This window comes from Balearica regulorum, chromosome 1 (assembly GCF_011004875.1).
Source record: "Balearica regulorum gibbericeps isolate bBalReg1 chromosome 1, bBalReg1.pri, whole genome shotgun sequence".
In the NCBI taxonomy this organism is placed as follows: Eukaryota; Metazoa; Chordata; class Aves; order Gruiformes; family Gruidae; genus Balearica; species Balearica regulorum.
The window spans coordinates 30,428,528-30,446,012 of record NC_046184.1 but is presented as its reverse complement, the minus strand read 5'-3'; the positions used below and the strand labels follow the sequence as shown (position 1 = coordinate 30,446,012).

The following is a 17,485-nucleotide window of genomic DNA, read 5'->3' as shown; positions in this document are numbered from 1 at the left end:
GATAGCTGGTGATATAGGTGAAACAAAATTCAATAGCTTTAGGCCCGTTGTAATGACTTGTCAGAAACGCTGGGAACATGTTTCTCTAAAAATAAGGGCTGAGCAGAGAAAGAAGAGCTCAAAGGCAGGTTGCACCTCAAAGTCTCACTAGGCAATGCTTAAGAGCCCTACAGTACTGTTGCCTGTGCTGTACCCCATTTCCTGATTTGTGATTTTTCTGACAAGCACTAAATTAGCAAACGTGCAAAAACATCGTTAATGATATCACAGCAGATAATTTCTCCTTGAGAGCAAACAGATCTTTACCAACTCAGCATTTCAACAAACAGATTTGAAATAAAGTTCTGTTGAGACTTGTCATTTGGTACTTGGAAAACAAAGCTGTTGATGCTTAGCATCTTCATTCTGTAAAAGTGTTTCTGAGTTTCCAGTTATATGTGCTTACTGAAATTCAGAAGACAGAGAGGTAGAATTTATATTATGAATTTGTCATATAACATAAGTCCAGAGATTCTAAATCTTAAATTCAAAAATGAAAAACTGCAGCCAGCATTATAAAAGATATTTTGCATTTTTATTGCACACATCATATAACTTTATTTATTTATACCATGATCTTCGTATACTACCAGTATTTTTTATTAACATTAAAAATGCCTTACTTGTTTGCAACCAAACGCATCACTGTCCAGTCTTTCGGAAACATCTCTGGTCGTATTAGTATCCGAAATACAGTGAAAATCTGCAGCAGGAAATCCTTTGGAAGGAAAAAAAGCAATCATATGTCTTTGCTGCCTTAAAAAGAGCAGTGAGCTTTAAAAATATTTTAATCAGAGACAAAAAAAATCATTATACAAATAGCAGAATGGCATTTATTTTCAACATAGATACACCTCTGAATATTTTTCCATTTTTTTGATTCCCCAAGAAAGCTTCAAATAGTGATTTAATTCATTTTTCTTAAAAGGAGGAAAATAATTTAATGTGCTATTTGATTGACAGCAATGCATAAGAGAAATGTCAAAGATGCATTTGGTTTCCACCCATACACTTCCACAAATGTGATCCCGAGAACAATTTGCAAATCAAAAAAGCACTTTACAAACACTGCAGACTTCTGAATATCTCCTTAATCATGCCAGGTTTTCATCACTTTCAAGATTTATTCTAAAAGTGGCATTATTTGGTGGGAAAGACAGAGAGTGTAAGGACAATTTTATCATAGGGTTTGCAAAGACCAGTGAATTCAATAGCGATGCCCAGGCCCCTGAACTGTTATCGCAGCTGGCTGGCTGTATGCAGGCCATTTAAACATTCTGCCTCGTTTGCTGAACCTAAAAAATAGTGAACACGTCAGCTACTTTGAATGTAGAAAGCACTGCTTAAGAGCTTTTAGCATTATCATCTCCTATGTCATTTAACTCATTATAAATAACGAAATTAAACTATTCCTCTCAGCACGTTTTTTCAGATTTTCTTTTCACAAATAAAACTACCAACAAGGGAAATATTTCTAATGGCCCAACATTATTGTGTATAGTACTGCCAGTATTTTTTTTTAGCAAGCAAAATGGAGCTTTTGACATCACGAAGAGCATGAGGCAAGTGATATAACATGCCTAACAGAATCAGTGTGGTACCTGACCTTGAAATGTTTTGTATTGATTCTGCCCACATCACTTCTAGAGAGTTAGCCTGAAACACAGATGAGATGAAGATACAACCAAGGGATACCAAATAATTTTGAACATTAAAATATATTCTCAAGTGCATTTACCAAAGTGTAGATGACGGGAATTGCACAACAGATGTCTTTCATTAGAGAATCACTGTAAAGGGGGACGAATGCAGGAGCTGGGAAAGGCAGTTGAGATCCCTGCACCCACCCACCAGAGAAGATTACATAAAAGAGACAACCTGTTTTCTGAGCAAGATGCCAAAAATTTCTCTGTACTAAAGAGTATAAATGATATTCATTGCAGATAACATAGTGTTTGAATGCAGGTGACCAGCTGTACTGATAAACAAGTAGCTCTATGAGCAACGCATTTATTCCAGACCACTTTCCTATATCTTTGCACCTTGTAGTCAAATTTCAACACTTCCACCTGCTCTTCTTTTCTTGAGGGGTTACCTCCTTTCCCTGTACTGCAATCCCTGCATCTCTGTGCCATAATCCCAACAATACAGCAATGCCTCGAATGCTGCTGTACGTCACCTCACAATAATGTCCCAAATTCTCCCATATCCTATTTTTATCCTGCCTGTTTGCCAGACACAATACGTGTTGCTGGTGTTAGGGAGCTAACAGACTGGCTGCTGAACTGAAGAGACACAATGGCTCCTGCTGGGAAACCAAGCAATGGTTTAAGGACTTAAAACCCACGGGCTGCATGAGGTGGGTGCAGGGACTTAGTGCCTTTGAGACCCACGGGCCACTGCCAAAGTCTGCTGAAATTCATTAGCTTGTTCAAAAATCATTAAGAAAGGAATAACAGAGGGGAAGATCATATATACTTCATTTCTTTAGTTAACTAGGCTAAAACCAGAATAAATCTTTTATTCCAAGCAAGTTTTAAAGCAAAGCAAATGTAGACACTGGCATTAAATTTTGAATCATTAACACCAGGCCAATTATTTCTAATTTTAACAGAAAAAATACAAAATTGTGCCACCAATTTAGTGATAAGTAATATTAGATAAAAAATGTGGATTTGAAAAGCCTGAGTAAGACTGAAGATCTCTGTTACAGTACATGTTAAAAATGTATACAGAAAATGCAGTATAATCGGGTCCTGCACTTGGGTCACAACAACCCCATGCAATGCTACAGGCTTGGGGGAGAGTGGCTGGAAACCTGCCTGGCGGAAAAAGACCTGGGGTTGTTGGTCGACAGCTGGCTGAAGATGAGCCAGCAGTGTGCCCAGGTGGCCAAGAAGGCCAACAGCATCCTGGCTTGTATCACGAATAGTGCAGCCAGCAGGACCAGGGAAGTGATCGTCCCCCTGTACTCGGCTCTGGTGAGGCTGCACCTCAAGTACTGTGTTCAGTTTTGGGCCCCTCAGCACAAGAAGAACAATGAGGTGCTGGAGCGCATCCAAAGAAGAGCAACGAGGCTGGTGAAGGGCCTAGAAAACAAGTCTGACGAGGAGTGGCTGAGGCAACTGGGGCTGTTTAGCCTGGAGAAGAGGAGGCTGAGGGGAGACCTTATCCCTCTCTACAAGTACCTGAAAGGAGTTTGTAGTGAGGTGAGCGTTGGTCTCTTTTTCCCAAGTAACAAGATGAGAGGAAATGGCCTCAAGTTGTGCCAGGGGAGGTTTAGCTTGGATATTAGGAAAAATTTATTTACAGAAAGGGTTATCAATCATTGGAACAGGCTGCCCAGGGAAGTGGTTGAGTCACCATCCCTGAAGGTATTTAAAACATGCATAGATGTGGTGCTTAGGGACATGGTTTAGTGGTGGACTTGGCAGTGCTAGGTTAATGGTTGGACTGGATGATCTTAAAGGTCTTTTCCAACAAAAACAATTCAATGATCCTATCTATGATTATATTCTATAATTCAAAGCAGAAATAAAACTGAAAGAAACAGATAACTTATAAAAAACTTTAGAAAAACTAGTCAATTGTAAGATTTTCAAGATACAACTATTAAGCTTCTATTAAGAGAATTAATCTGTAGGTAATTCTTATTTTTCATAATTCAGGTTTTTTATATTTGGTAATACATTTCCCTAGGAAACCATTATAAGCATGAAAATAACCAAAGGGTAAATGCCAGTTGACTAGTCCTATACTCTGCCATTAATGTGCTGGTATCCCTCATGTGTCAGCACTGCTTATCAGTATTCAGTGCCAGTGTTCACTCCCAAGGGACTCACCTCCATGTAACAATTCCATAAAATGTTTTAATCAGCATTACAATGGCTGGCGTTTTGCATGATGCAATTGCTCATTTTTGTGTCATGATCCAAACATCACAAGATATTACTGCGAAGCTCCATTCATGGAAGATCAATTTTGTAACTATATTTTGAACTGTTTCCTTTGCACTAAACTATTGTCTTTCATAGTTGTATCTGCTCTGCTGAACACATCATACTGATTAGTAACAGATTTTAACATTTAAAAAACATTTTTGCCTGCAGTATAAGCGAACTAACATTTGGTTGGTCGAGTACAGATATAATTAATGTCTCATATTCCTTCTATCTTAAGAGACAGCAAGGGAGTAATTTTGTCCTTTTACATACTCTAAATACCATCTCTTAATATTCCTACCTAGTGTACGTGAGCTCTAGTACTATCTTATACCACTTAAATAATATCACGATATCATAGTTCAGTTTCCTCTAGTAGCAATAGTTGCTTGATGAAATTCTCACAGAAGCATGGCCTTCTGAAAGACTGAAAACCATCTACTCATTTAATCGAAAACTGCCTCGGAATTTCTTTCACATTTCCCTGTATGCATGTAAAATCCCCTGTAAAGCAGGTCAGATGCTTCACTGGATGTCTCGGGGTGTATATATGTTAGCATTTTAGTTTGGGTCAACAGTCCACTTTAAAACTAATTGCTTGATCATCCATTGCTTTGGTTCATGCTGCAGAGTTATCAAGCTACTTGCTATCAAGTGTTTGTAGAGCACCCTAGAGATTTTTTGCAGAGTGCCAAGGTGCCCGTAAGAAAGAGAACGGTTTGACAGTGAGCTGTCTCTGCCTGGACAACCCATTCATCCTGTGGTTAACTCCTTTCCCAGATCTTCTTTCCTTCATTGCTTCCTCAATCTACATCAGAAGCCACTCAAATATTTGTTTTAGAGATACCCCTCAGCCCTAGCACTCATCCCTTCAGAAGTCCGATATGTGAGAGGATGTCCCTGCAGAGCAGGGTAAGGATGGTGGCTAGAACTGACCTTCTGCACCAGAGACATTTCCCATGCCTAAGGACCTCATGCAGACAAGGGGTCATTAGAGAACAGTGGAATAAATTGCACTTGGTGGTAGGGTTCAGTTCTCACCTTACTCTGCTCCTTTAGCTGGAAGAGAGGGATCAGAAAACTAGCAATGTTTACACCCTTCCCTATGAAATATTATCTTTTCCTTCATCAGATCTCTCCTGTATATCTATTCTGTCACATTATGTAGGGTACACTGCCAATGGATAAAATCTACACCTTCTGGCAGGTGCTTATCTGTTTGTTTTGTCTTCTTTTAATCTATTAACTAAAAACCCCACACGTACCAACCAAAACCACCTTGCTGTGGTCAAAGCCATATTGTGCTAACATACACTGTGTTTCTCATTCACTTTTCCACTTCTCTCCTCCTATTTATAACTTCCACTGTTGCCTTTTGTCATAAATTATATCTCAGCTTTTTTGCAGCAGCAAATATCCACCTACAAGGCTGTCTCTGTTCTATAAATTGCTATAAAATATATTTACTAGAAGAAGATGGTATTTTGTGGTAAGCAAAAGGAGCATATCTTTAAAATAATATTGAAAGATAAAAGGAAGCATTTAAAATTACTGCCTCATTAAATTCAATGTTTCAAAAAGTGAGTGAAGTATAGTCTCTGGTGCTACCACTCAGCCATGAATCCCCTGTCATTTCTTTCTTTCTTCATTTGCATGTTTTCAAATATAAAATACTTTTTCTATCTTTCGCTTTGTGTGGAAAAAAACTGACTCTCCTAAAGAAATGACTAAAATAAAAATAGTCACCAAGTCAATTATTTAAACTAAATAAATTTACAAATTAGAGGAAATATTTTCATAAACAACCACTTGTTTAAAGCATCACTCAGATGCATGTTGTAAAAATGTGTTCATGTCATTCCTTCTAAGTCTCCATTTTTGTATACTGTGATTAACAAGCTGGAAATAGTCTTTAATAATTTTGGTATAGACCGTTTAAAAAAAAAAACAACCTGCAAATATATTTCCATAGAATGAATTACAACCTTCATTCCCTTTTTACAAGTAGTTGCACAACTGAATTTTTGTTTCGAGAATTGGTTTGGTGGGGGTATTTTCTTTGATAGTATCACAAAAGCTGTGCAAACATGCATTCATGCAAGCACTTGACATAGACGCCTTGAGAATTAGTCCGGAAGAAAGAAGAAATACCTTGTGATATCAGTGTGCCTAGCCTAATTGTTCAATATAGATGCTTAATTATGAACAGAGGTAGTCAAAGCCAAAAAGCACAGCAGATAGCAATTCAAAGGCCTGGGTTACACTCGGATAAGTCCCTTGCAAACCCTATATCAGATTTGTAACTTGTAATGTGGTTTAGGGAAGACCCAGTCCATTTTGACATCACTGACCGGGGGGCAAAAAGAGAATTCAAAAATACAGCAAGCTGATGGAGGTTACCACTGAAGCCTAAATCCCACAGTACATACTAGCCACAAGATTAACTACGGCTACTAGTTCAGCCTCTAAAAGCATCTCAGAGAAAAAAGTCTTATCACAGATATTTACACCTTCTGAATCTTCATTTACTCATACTGATGTCATTTCCTATGAAGCATATCTTAAAGCAGTATAAAATACCAAGGAAGTTCCTTGGCAAACAAAGCAGAAAAATAGAGAGGTAAGCGGCAAGATGGTTTAGATAGCCTAAGTCATACACAATCACCTCATGATTAACAGCAGTGTCAGCCTCACACACTAGCTCTCATCTTTCCTCCTTGCTCTCAGTTATACATATTTCAGTGATGTTTGATATTTCCAAGTGAGGGAAAAAAACAATATATAATTTAAGATTCAGAAGAGAAGGAATGCTGCATTAATTATGATCAACCTACTGCCACTGAATCACTCGTGGAGCTGATGCTGATTTGATGAGATCTGAATGGAAATAACAAACTCTGGACTTGAGTTAAGACCTCTATTTTGATAGCTGATGGCACTGGCTACAGCTGCTTTCCATATGTCTCTGTATAATAGTAGGGTATGTGCGTGGGGGGAATACAAATGTGTCAAATCAAACACCATTCAAGCATTAATTCTAGAGATTTTTCACGTTCTAGAAGCAAGAAAGTCTGAATAAACTCAACACTGTATTTTATAGATACATCAAACAGAAATAAAGCTTGAAACCTCTAGGAAATACAAAAATCTAAACCTAGGAATATAGACCTACTCAGAATTCAAACAAAAGGCAAAATATTTTCCATAAAAAATGCCTAGGTTCCCCAACATATACTAAAAATTGCCTAAGGATAGAAACTATGCTAGGTGAAAACAGGTGCTGTAATACTAGTATAAAAACCACCCACCCTATATAACTCCTAGGTAGTACCCTTGATTCAGGATAAAGATAACTTCTCAGCAGCATTTTCTATCTTTCAAGCTCAATATGACCATCTCACTACGAAGAAAAGGCACTCAAGGATAGTATGCTTTCTTCAGAACAGCTCTAAACAGCTATCAGAAACATAAGCAAATCTGAAATTGCACCATAACTAGGCTCTGCTTTTCAGGTTAGCACCTAAATTTATCAAATGGTAATTTGAGAGTAACATCTAAAAATACGCTAACACATTAGGGCATTATTACTCTTCTATCTAGGATCACTGGCTGAAGAATGGGCAAAAGTGATCACTCAAGATTTCCTGTGGATCAAATTTGGTACTATGTAAGTTTCTGCCAGACTGGAAGTCTTAATGTATATCTTTATACAGGAAATCTTGACTTTTAAAATGTTTTTTAAAGAAATCTATCCCCTTCCTCCAAAAAGGAATTAAAAATGTTCCGTCTCCATGAACCTGGTAATTCCATCAATGAAACTGGTAGGAACTGCCCTGAAAGCGTTCTGCAGCTACTCTCTTCCATGATCAAACCGGGCAGATAGACATTACGAGTCTGACAGGTCCCTCCTGCCAATGGACTTGCTGCACAGTTAAGAAAAATGGAGAGTTAGTTGAATATGCATTTCTCAAGCTGTGGGTTTACCACTGCTGTATATAATTTAATGAATGAATGAATAATACATATAATAAAACAAAAAAAAAACCCAAAACAACTGCCTGGCAGGAAGAATCAAGCAGAACTGTGTAATTTTAGACTGCTATCATATTTAAAATATTTTAAGACTAAGGTTATAGCTTTAAAAATATTACATAGTTCCCCCCATCTCTATTCTATCTGTTATTGTAGAAGCAACAAAATCCTAGCCGCACCATAAGAGTGGACCTAAGTACACATGCAAGCCTGTGCAAAAGTTAGGTACTCTGAAAAACAGACTGCCTTTAAATACTGGAGTGTTTCATCAAAGCGTAGGAATATCTTAAAGGGAGACAAATCAAAAAGAGAAATAAAGAACTGAACAAGTGGAAAGACAATTCTGTTACTTACCCTCAGATCTTCCTTTGTGTTGAAGCTATCAAGAAGCTGTTGATAATGTCTATCAGTCATTTGCCGCAAGAGTGACAACAAACAGGAGACAAATTCCCCCTGTTCAGATAAGCCAATAATAGAAATATTATAGATTATAATGTCTTCTGGATTTAAGCTTAAACTGTCATATTACAGGCACTTAAAAGTAATTAAGAAATGCAAGGGAAATTAATCTACAATTAGGGAACTTTATTTCTAGGACTCCATATTTTGTGAAAATATATTCATTTAGCTATGAAATTCCTTCCCATTTAAAGAATTATTTTCCCCCAGATGCAGTTTACATGCTTAGCAAAACCTATTTGAAATAGTTCCAGAAGGGCTAAACCCGTAAAAGTTTGATTTGTGATTTGTTTCCCTTGTATCTGTTTTTAAACAGATTATTTAAGATTGCTAAAATTACAACCTCTTAATCAACTCAGTCTTGAAACAAAAACAAACAAAAATATTTTGTAACAATTCTGGGAAGTATGCTATTGTTTTCCTGTAGGGAAGAAATTAATGGAGTTAGCTGGGAATTTTGTCAAAAAGAAAACTCATTTATAGGATTGAACAAACTTTGAAAACGTTTTAATCGGAAGTTTCCTTGGACCTACAGAGGAATTTTTCATTAAAACATCTAGAAGTTGAACTTAACCATAGGGCAAGACCACTCTCTCCCACAGTGCCGAATCCTGGATTCACACTCCACGCTTCACAAAAGGGATGCTCCAGGCAGCAGCTGAGGGACTTACTGGACTGCGGTGCAGGTTCCTCCCTGCCTCTATTGATGCACATTCACCAGGCTGTCCTTCAAACAGCATGGGATTCCGGAGCAAAAGAGCAGAGAACAGGAGTGGGTATCTCCAGTGAGTGATCAAACGACCCAGACACTATGGGAAGGAATAGGTTCTCCCTCTCTCCCTTCCCTGTCTGCTTGTTCACTTTTGAGCTGGGAGGAAACACTGAATGGTATCAATCTGGTCTGGCTGCAGAGTGAAAGGTCTGGATTGCATCCCAGTGTTTAAAAAGAACAATTCTGAAATCTTACAAGCTTGTTAAAAAGTGGGAAATACACTTCTGGCCTCTATCGACCAGGAATGGGGAATGAGACTGGGAGAACAGACAAGTATGATAATGGTATTTTAAAATGGTGTCTTTCATTAGTTTGTCAAGTCAAATTTTGGGAAGATTTTCCCCTGTCTTTCATTAAAAACAGTAAATAAGATAAAAAAGGAGTATGTTTTGACAGGAATGGCTATTCTGGATTTCACATCGGATGGTCTACTTCACTTGTGATTATATCTTGTATAGTTGGTGGTGTGTGAGGTGATGGCTTTCGTTGGCAATACAGTGATAAAATAATAATTGTCTTGCCCATAATAAGATTTTACACTGAAATAATGATCCCATATTAATTACGTCCCTGCAAAACCATTGTTTTTTACAGTAAACACAGCATTCTCAAAGCAATATCCTAAGGTTACAAAGTCTCTTAATCTTCATGCTCTGGGCATAACCATCAAGGTTACAGCTGCTACCTTGTATATATCTGAAAATTTATTTCCAACACTATCAGGTTGTCTTCAGAAAACAAAAAGACTTTGGTCTATTATCATTATTTTTTAATATTTTCAATTTCATTATATCTAGCCTCAATATGATTTTATCATGCCATTTAGTATAACGTAGGTTCATCTAAATAGGCATAATTTTTGAGGACTTCTATTCCAGTTAGAAAATCTGAGACCACTCAGATTTGACTAATTAGCCAAAATAAGCAGAATAAATAAATAAGGGTGTAAGCTTACCTGATTGCTAGCGTGAGCAACAAAATTTGAGTATGAACCTTGTGAATATTTCCCTTCTTGCTTAAGTATTTTAAGCAGTCCTTTCTAGTCACCTTCCGTGTTCCCACATTTACTTTATAGTAGTATATTAAAAATCACAATTATAGAACGCTGTACTATTATAGTTGACAGATTAGCTTTAAAAGGGTACCAGCTTTAGCTAATTGTTAACTGACTTCTAAATTTGAGCTTGTAATTCAACGTAGGTAGCTGTACAGGCAGCTGGTTTTTAAAATAACAATGAACATTCAGCTGCAGTTGTTGAATTCAACACAAAAATGTATGTTGTAACATTTCTGCCAGTGTTAGCCGCAGACTAACTGGTCAGCGTACGTACAAATTATGCACGAAAGCTAACCCCACACACATAACAACCTTGATAAAAACCATTTAGGATCCAATTCTAGTCAAGCCAAGCAGTATATCCAATTCACTCTAGGTGGAATCCTGAAGTATTTTTTTGTGTCTTATTTAAGGAGCGCAATTATTAAAATACATGGAGCTCACAATTAAATTGCAATTCATTTGGGTTCTGAGGGACTGAACTTCCAAGATCTGTAATCAATAAAGGTTCGCTTTAATTGGATTGCTTTCTGCTAACTCTTTATATGCAAATTGTGTTTCTTGAGGAAATCTAAAGGACTAAATCACTGACATCCTAAAGCAGAAGTTTCACTTTCACCATTGTATTAAATTCAATGTTTGTTAGTGCAACATGTGTAACGCTGACACCATGAAGACATGTCTTTGTGCTCAGTTTAAAATGTCACATCCATCTTGCAGGTTACCATCTAACAAGATTCTTCACTGCAAATTGAAATGGTACCAAGGTACCAAAACTACTTGAGATGAAAGAAACGGTACAGTCATGGCGGCCCAGGTGACTGATGCTGCCTGATTTTATGCTGCTGCTTTGTGCAGAAAGATAGGGTGGGCCTAGAAGATCAAACTGAGATGAGTTTGGGACTACTTCCACAAGGAACACTGTATCTGATGTAAAAGTGTGACAAAATTTTAACCGGTGTGCTGCCATGATACATCTCACAAACAATATTTTATGATATATGCAGCTTGAAATAATGGTAACATACTGGAACAGATTCTACTGCTGTACTCACATTGAGTACTTTATCATACTTGCTCTACAAATAGTTCCAAGAATCTGGCTCCGTGTGTTGCCATAAGCCCGTACTGCATGATGTTTCTACATAAATGTATATAATTGCCTTATGCTGTGCTGTGAGTCACTTCCACATGAAGTACTCTTTGAGATGCCTGTGGTGACAATGACATGGCTTTTCCGATGCATAAAAAGAAAATTTTTCAACTTTAAAGCACTTTCAGAGTCTAATTTTTGATGGTGTGAAAGAATTAGGCTGTCATGGTGTTTTATGAAAACTTAATCTGCAAGCAAGTCGATATCTCAGAAGAAACCAATAAGCTCGGAGCTTTGCTACACTAACAGTCTAATACTACAACCCTTACTTCAGCTGAGATTTTCTTGTAATGGTCTGATATGCCACACAGTGTACATTTGTAATTTTCTAATTTAAAGAAAAAAACCCCAAACTCTTAGATGTATAGTCCTGCTGAATCACAGTGATTAAGGCATGGTGCTATCTTACTACAGAGCTTGGTCAGCTCCATAAAACACTCCCTAGAATGTTTGTTCTCTGTGGGATAAAGTAAAATAAACAAACAAAAAACCCAACAACACATTTCTTCCACAGCTATTAAATGCTTTTTTGAAATGTTGGATCTCAGAGGAAATTCTGGTTTGAAAAGCAACCATCTATTCATTATCTATTCATTTTACAGTGTAAAAATTGGGCAATTAATTAATTAAGTGTATAACGAGATGGCAAATCACACAGCATAGTATGTTCTCTGCACAAAATGTCATCCCCTCACCTCATATTGGAGTCATATCCCTTGCTATATTAGAACTGATTTGCCCTTCAAAAGCAAACTGGGAACCTTGCTGAAAACAAAGCAAAGTGACACTTCATTTTGTTTCATCAATGCTCATCCTAGGCTTTCCTCTAAACTCCTGCCTTTCAGCCGTCTAATTTGAAAGTTTTTATATCAGGCTGACCAAAATATAATTTGTTAATCTTCTAAATTCATCCTCTTTGCTCTACTTCATGTGATAGAAATGAAGCTCAAATGCTCAGCCCAGAGAACAACAAAGTGCCTTTCAATTAATAAATTTGGATTTGTAGAAGTTAGCGTCACAGATTCTGCAGGAATTTTTTAGAGCTGCCTCATCATGTAAAAGTGTATGCATTTTAGGAAGTACAACGTTATAGATTGATACTCTTCCATTTCCAGTAATTCAAACATAAAGAGAATTTCAGAAAGCTATTAAATTTGTCGACAAAAGAAACGTAATGAAATAATTAGTGACCTGAAATAGTCTCAAAAGAAACTTTATCTTTTGGATTTTTTTTCTGGGCCACAACTTATAAAATAAATTTAATGAAAAAAATTACTATTTCCACTGAAAATGAAGAAAATGCAAAAAAAGTTTTCTTTGTTATCTTCATTCTGTTTTACACACAAAATCTTGACAGTCTGAATTACAACCTAAAACCAATGTTGTCACAAGTCTAGTTGTCCAACCAGTGACAATTATGGGCTATTTAATTAGAAAAAACTTACAGTCACATCTTGAAACTGGAGACGCATAGCAGAGCCTGATGGCTGTGGTCGGCTGGTGATTTCTAGTATGGTCCTTAACAAAATATCTAGCAGGCTGTTTACAATCACATCAATTTCTTCCAGAACAGATTTTTCCTTAAATAATAAATAAAACATTTAAGATTTTAAAATAGAAAGATGATGACAGGCATATTTCCTTTGATGTTGTTTTAGAAACAAATGATAGTTTTACTAGGAATGTTACATTCGAGAAACAAGGACTGTTCTCTAATCAAGATATTGTTTAATTCTATTGATTTTTTTCCTAACAGTTTTCAGTTAATTACTTTGTACTGAAATATAGAGGCCAGTTATGGGTTGACCTTGAATATGTAAGCATTCATCAAATTAGTAGAGCTCTATTTTCAATTAATGTTTAGAAGAAAGCAGTAAATAATATACGAGAACATTTCAGGCAAGATTTTTATAGGTAACACCCATATATTTTCTGGGAAAATTGCCAAGAGAGGCTTAAACTCCAAAAAGTAGAGTTCTGTTTTCACACTTTGAAACTATCACCAGAAACAAGCAGATGGTGTTCAACCTTCAAGACCTGCTTCAGCAGTAACGACCAGCTACATTGCTTCCCATCAACTGAGTAGCACAAACAAATTAGTCATTTATGTAAGCCTACAACTGCTTGTACGCAACATCAATACAAAGGAACCACGGTGTTCACCACCAAAAGAGACCATGAATATCTTAATTACATGCATGAAAACACTTGATGAAGTCAAGTCGTGGTTACTTTTCCTTTTTAATTCAGGTGGAAATACATTTTCCATGCTTCAACAATGTTTTCTGTCTCTACTGCAGCAGACACCACCACCTTAATCTGAGCGATTTTATCCACAATTTAAGATGACATTTCTTCACAGAAAGAAACACTTCATAATGAAATGCACACAACCAAACTAAAACTCAACTGACAAACAGATCATTTAACTTTGTTGACATCAAGGTGTAGGAGTGATTTTTTTTTTTTTTTTTTTTGCTTCCTACACACCCAAAGCATATGATTTGTAACAAAACTCAAAATTTCTGTCAGGATACAAGAGGAGTCTAGTGTCATGGCCGCGTCCTCTGTCACTTTGTCTAGTATCAAACAGCTGTTATCTTCACTACTTATGAAGGCAGACAGAATACAGTCTATTTAGGAACTGTATCAATCGTGAGGACTCTTAAAGGCCTTTTCCAACCTAAACGATTCTATGATTCCATGACTCGTGTACAAACTACTATTAGAATGGCCGATAACCTTAATTTTCAAAGCTGCCTGACTGCAAATTCACTTGTTCCCTCAATTATCTAAATTATCTTAATTACCATGGAAGGAATGAAGTTCTGAACTGATCCACAAAAATCATATCAAAGTCACCAAGTTGTTAATACTCTCCATGACTCAAAGACTACTAAAAATAGTAGCTGCATATCCTGAACACTGGAGAGAGAGTTTTATGTAGACGTCCACTTGTGATTGTGTACATCTCTGGCTTGATGACTCCAAATGAAAGATGTCCTGAAATTAAGACCAGACATGTAAGCCTTTCTCCCAATCAAAACCCACAGCTATGCTTTATCATCTATCACTTTATCTTGGGATGAGGTATTACACTAATCCAGGAGCAGCTGCAATGAAAATGCTGTACAGTGCCAAAACTGCAAGCTGCATCCATATCAAATCACTGATGGAGCAACTTTTATTGCTGACAGTGGTATGAAATGAAGAAACACATAAAACAGTTCTCACTAATGCATTACGATGTAATGAATGCTGGCCTTGATACGTATTTACTGCACTAACCACAGGCAATGTTTGTTTTTGTCTAATATCCCTTTGCCTGTCAGCATTTATGATCATCTTTATTTTTGCAATACACCTATGCTAGCTCTCGTATGCAGCTTTCACAGACAAATTTGCAAACACAAACATCAGAAGTTGGCCACCGAGTTTGTCAACTAACAAACAAGTGCAATCCCCTTGCAATGCTCATATCAATCTATATACCTATAACACCCCTGTGTCCCCTACAACTAAACAGCCCACAACAGAAAATGCCTCTAAAAGCAAGTGGATGTTTCTTTCTGTCCAACACAACACTCAAAAAGAGTCAAAGCTTGGCAGGACACTATGTGCTACAACTAAAATATTCTTGCATGGGAAGAAAAGGCTCATGAGAAATCAAAATAACAAGTTTATGCAGAATCATTACGCAGAGAACTCTTTAAAATGGACTTGGTCAAGGTCCAGTTTGTGTCATTAAATGTCACTAAGCAATATAAAGAAGTTCAACACCTTGTGGATGTGACGTGGTGTTTACTTACTGAGCTGTTCTTCTTGATGAGGCAAAATATGTTGCTAAGGATACGTGCACACATTATAAGGTCCTTCTGCTCTTGTAAATGCATGTGGAGATGATGTAAAACTACTGGAAGAAGAATATATCGAGAATCTGGAAAAAATTAAAAATTTTATGAGTAGGAGCTTCTCACAGAATCATTTAATTTTAATACAGACATAAAATGTGTCTTCAGTCCCAAAACAGTATTTCTGATAAGCAGAAGCTTTTTCTTGCTTTAGCCAACATTTTTGATAAGCAGAAGCTTTTAGTTCATAATCATAACATCCTGAAGCAAATATCTGAAGAATAAACAATATGCTCAAAGTCAGTATGTCATATCATGGATGGAGAAAAACAGCACTGCGTAAAATATACTGTATATAACAGAAAATTCTAAGTATTGAACTGTCACGTAAAAAAACTTAGCACAGTAATACTTGTGTTCAAAATCATGTGAAATTATGCTCCAATGTTCCCTGCCATGTGACACGATCCCTTTGCAAGCCAAGGTCACAACACACTTCATCTTGAAGTTATGTTATTCTCCAAATGAGTTCTACTTTACAGACAAGCAGTATTTTCAGATTTCTTTCAGGATTTTCACTTTTCTAGATTCCTCACTCGTACTGAGTATGAGCAATTTAGATTACTGGTATCTACATAAAATGATTTGCCTTCCCTCTATTTTATTTTCTAAACACAGCTCTTTGGTGCTATTTTCAGTCCTGAGTTCTCTCAAAATTATGCAAGAACTTCATTAACATGCTACTGTTTTTGCGTCTTTTTCTTATAATTAAAGACAATCTTAAATGGGAAGAGCCCTAATACTTGCACTTGTGATAACACATTAAACACCTGTTTACAACTTGATAAATGGAATGGGTGTTATCTGTTTTCATTTTGTTGTTGTTTTTAGATCTTTTCCATGACTGAGAAATTATGTTCTCATAGAAATATACTTGAATCATTTCCTCTATTAAAATTTTAATGATGATTATATGCCACGTTATCTAAATATATTCATCTATTCAGTTCCTTTGTTCATTAATGTAATTATTTCCTAAAAATTGAGTTTATCTAGCCAGAAAATTACTCCTTTAAAATCATTTTGCGAACCAGGTACTGTTCATGGATTAGTCTTTCTATAAACACTTTTTTCCCCCTCAAGTATTTCCTCTATTTTTTTCAGGAGGGAGAAAAAGATTTATTCTGAGATTTGATTTGTTGAATGCTTCTTTCATTCACTGAAATACAGCACTAATGTTGTTTTTCTTTATTATTCCCTTGTTTTCATTGTCTAGTTATCTGTATAACACAAGACAAATCATATGGACAAGTTGATTTGTACACACTATTTAAATATATTCTTGTTTTTTTTTAAAAAAAAAAAAAGAAGAAAAAGAAAAAAACTTGCCTGGTCTTCTTAAATGTGTGTTTTGTGCTTATTATTTATTCAGGTGTTCTGCTATATCTTCCTACTGATGAAAATATTAAACAAAGATTGTATGGCAATAGGCAAAAGGCCATCAATGAATCTAAAACCAGTGGTACTGAAACCCAAAATTGAGAAACAAAGAGCCTCAATCCAGTGACTGCTTGCTTCTGCAAGTGCCTCGGTAGGTTTTCACCAGGACTGGCCTGAGAGTTCATATCTGCCTGTAGCACAGCAGCTGGGCAGAAGTGTCTTGACCAAACCAACAAGGCATTTTCTTTTTGTCTACCTAAAATCCAGAAGCTCAGCAAAGCGTTGCCCCAGGTAGTCTGAGATGTGAAGTGTGCACAGCTGCCACAGCAAGATCTATAGGGTCAAAAGGAAAGGCAACAGGAAGATGGCGAATGCGCAGACCTGTTGTTAGGAAAGTGCCGGCTTCCGATCACCACCACTAAATCTGCTTATTGATTACTGATAGATGAAAAACCAGAGCTGATGCCTTCAGCTGAAGCAAAAAAGCAGGACTTTCCATTCCTGTAAAAAAGACCTGACCTCTAGGTTACAGGGGACAGCTCCTTTTCCTTGCTTTCTGTTAGGCCTTACACATATTGAATGCTTGACTATCTGATAATCCATCTTCAAGAGAAGAGATGAACGGTTCACTGTGTAAACCAACCCACAGCTCTGCAGTTGGGGTACTCCCCTGGCAGGCAGGTGGTAGGAAGCCGAATCCAGGCTGACACGGCACTGAACCTGGTCTTCCATTCCCAGGCA

The 17,485-nt window shown here is 36.9% G+C and overlaps 1 protein-coding gene across 2 annotated transcripts in view; it reads right to left on the bottom strand.

The window, feature by feature from the left end:
* Nucleotides 1-17,485, bottom strand: part of DOCK4 (dedicator of cytokinesis 4) — a 259,671-nt gene that overhangs the window by 58,346 nt on the left and 183,840 nt on the right. For both annotated transcript variants that reach the window (XM_075744140.1, XM_075744149.1), the window contains exons 24-27: nt 15,263-15,390; nt 12,899-13,033; nt 8,367-8,465; nt 663-757 (exon numbers count right to left, since the gene is read on the bottom strand). In XM_075744140.1, coding sequence (XP_075600255.1) covers nt 663-757; nt 8,367-8,465; nt 12,899-13,033; nt 15,263-15,390 — 457 coding nt within the window. The remainder of the gene's footprint in view (nt 1-662; nt 758-8,366; nt 8,466-12,898; nt 13,034-15,262; nt 15,391-17,485) is intronic.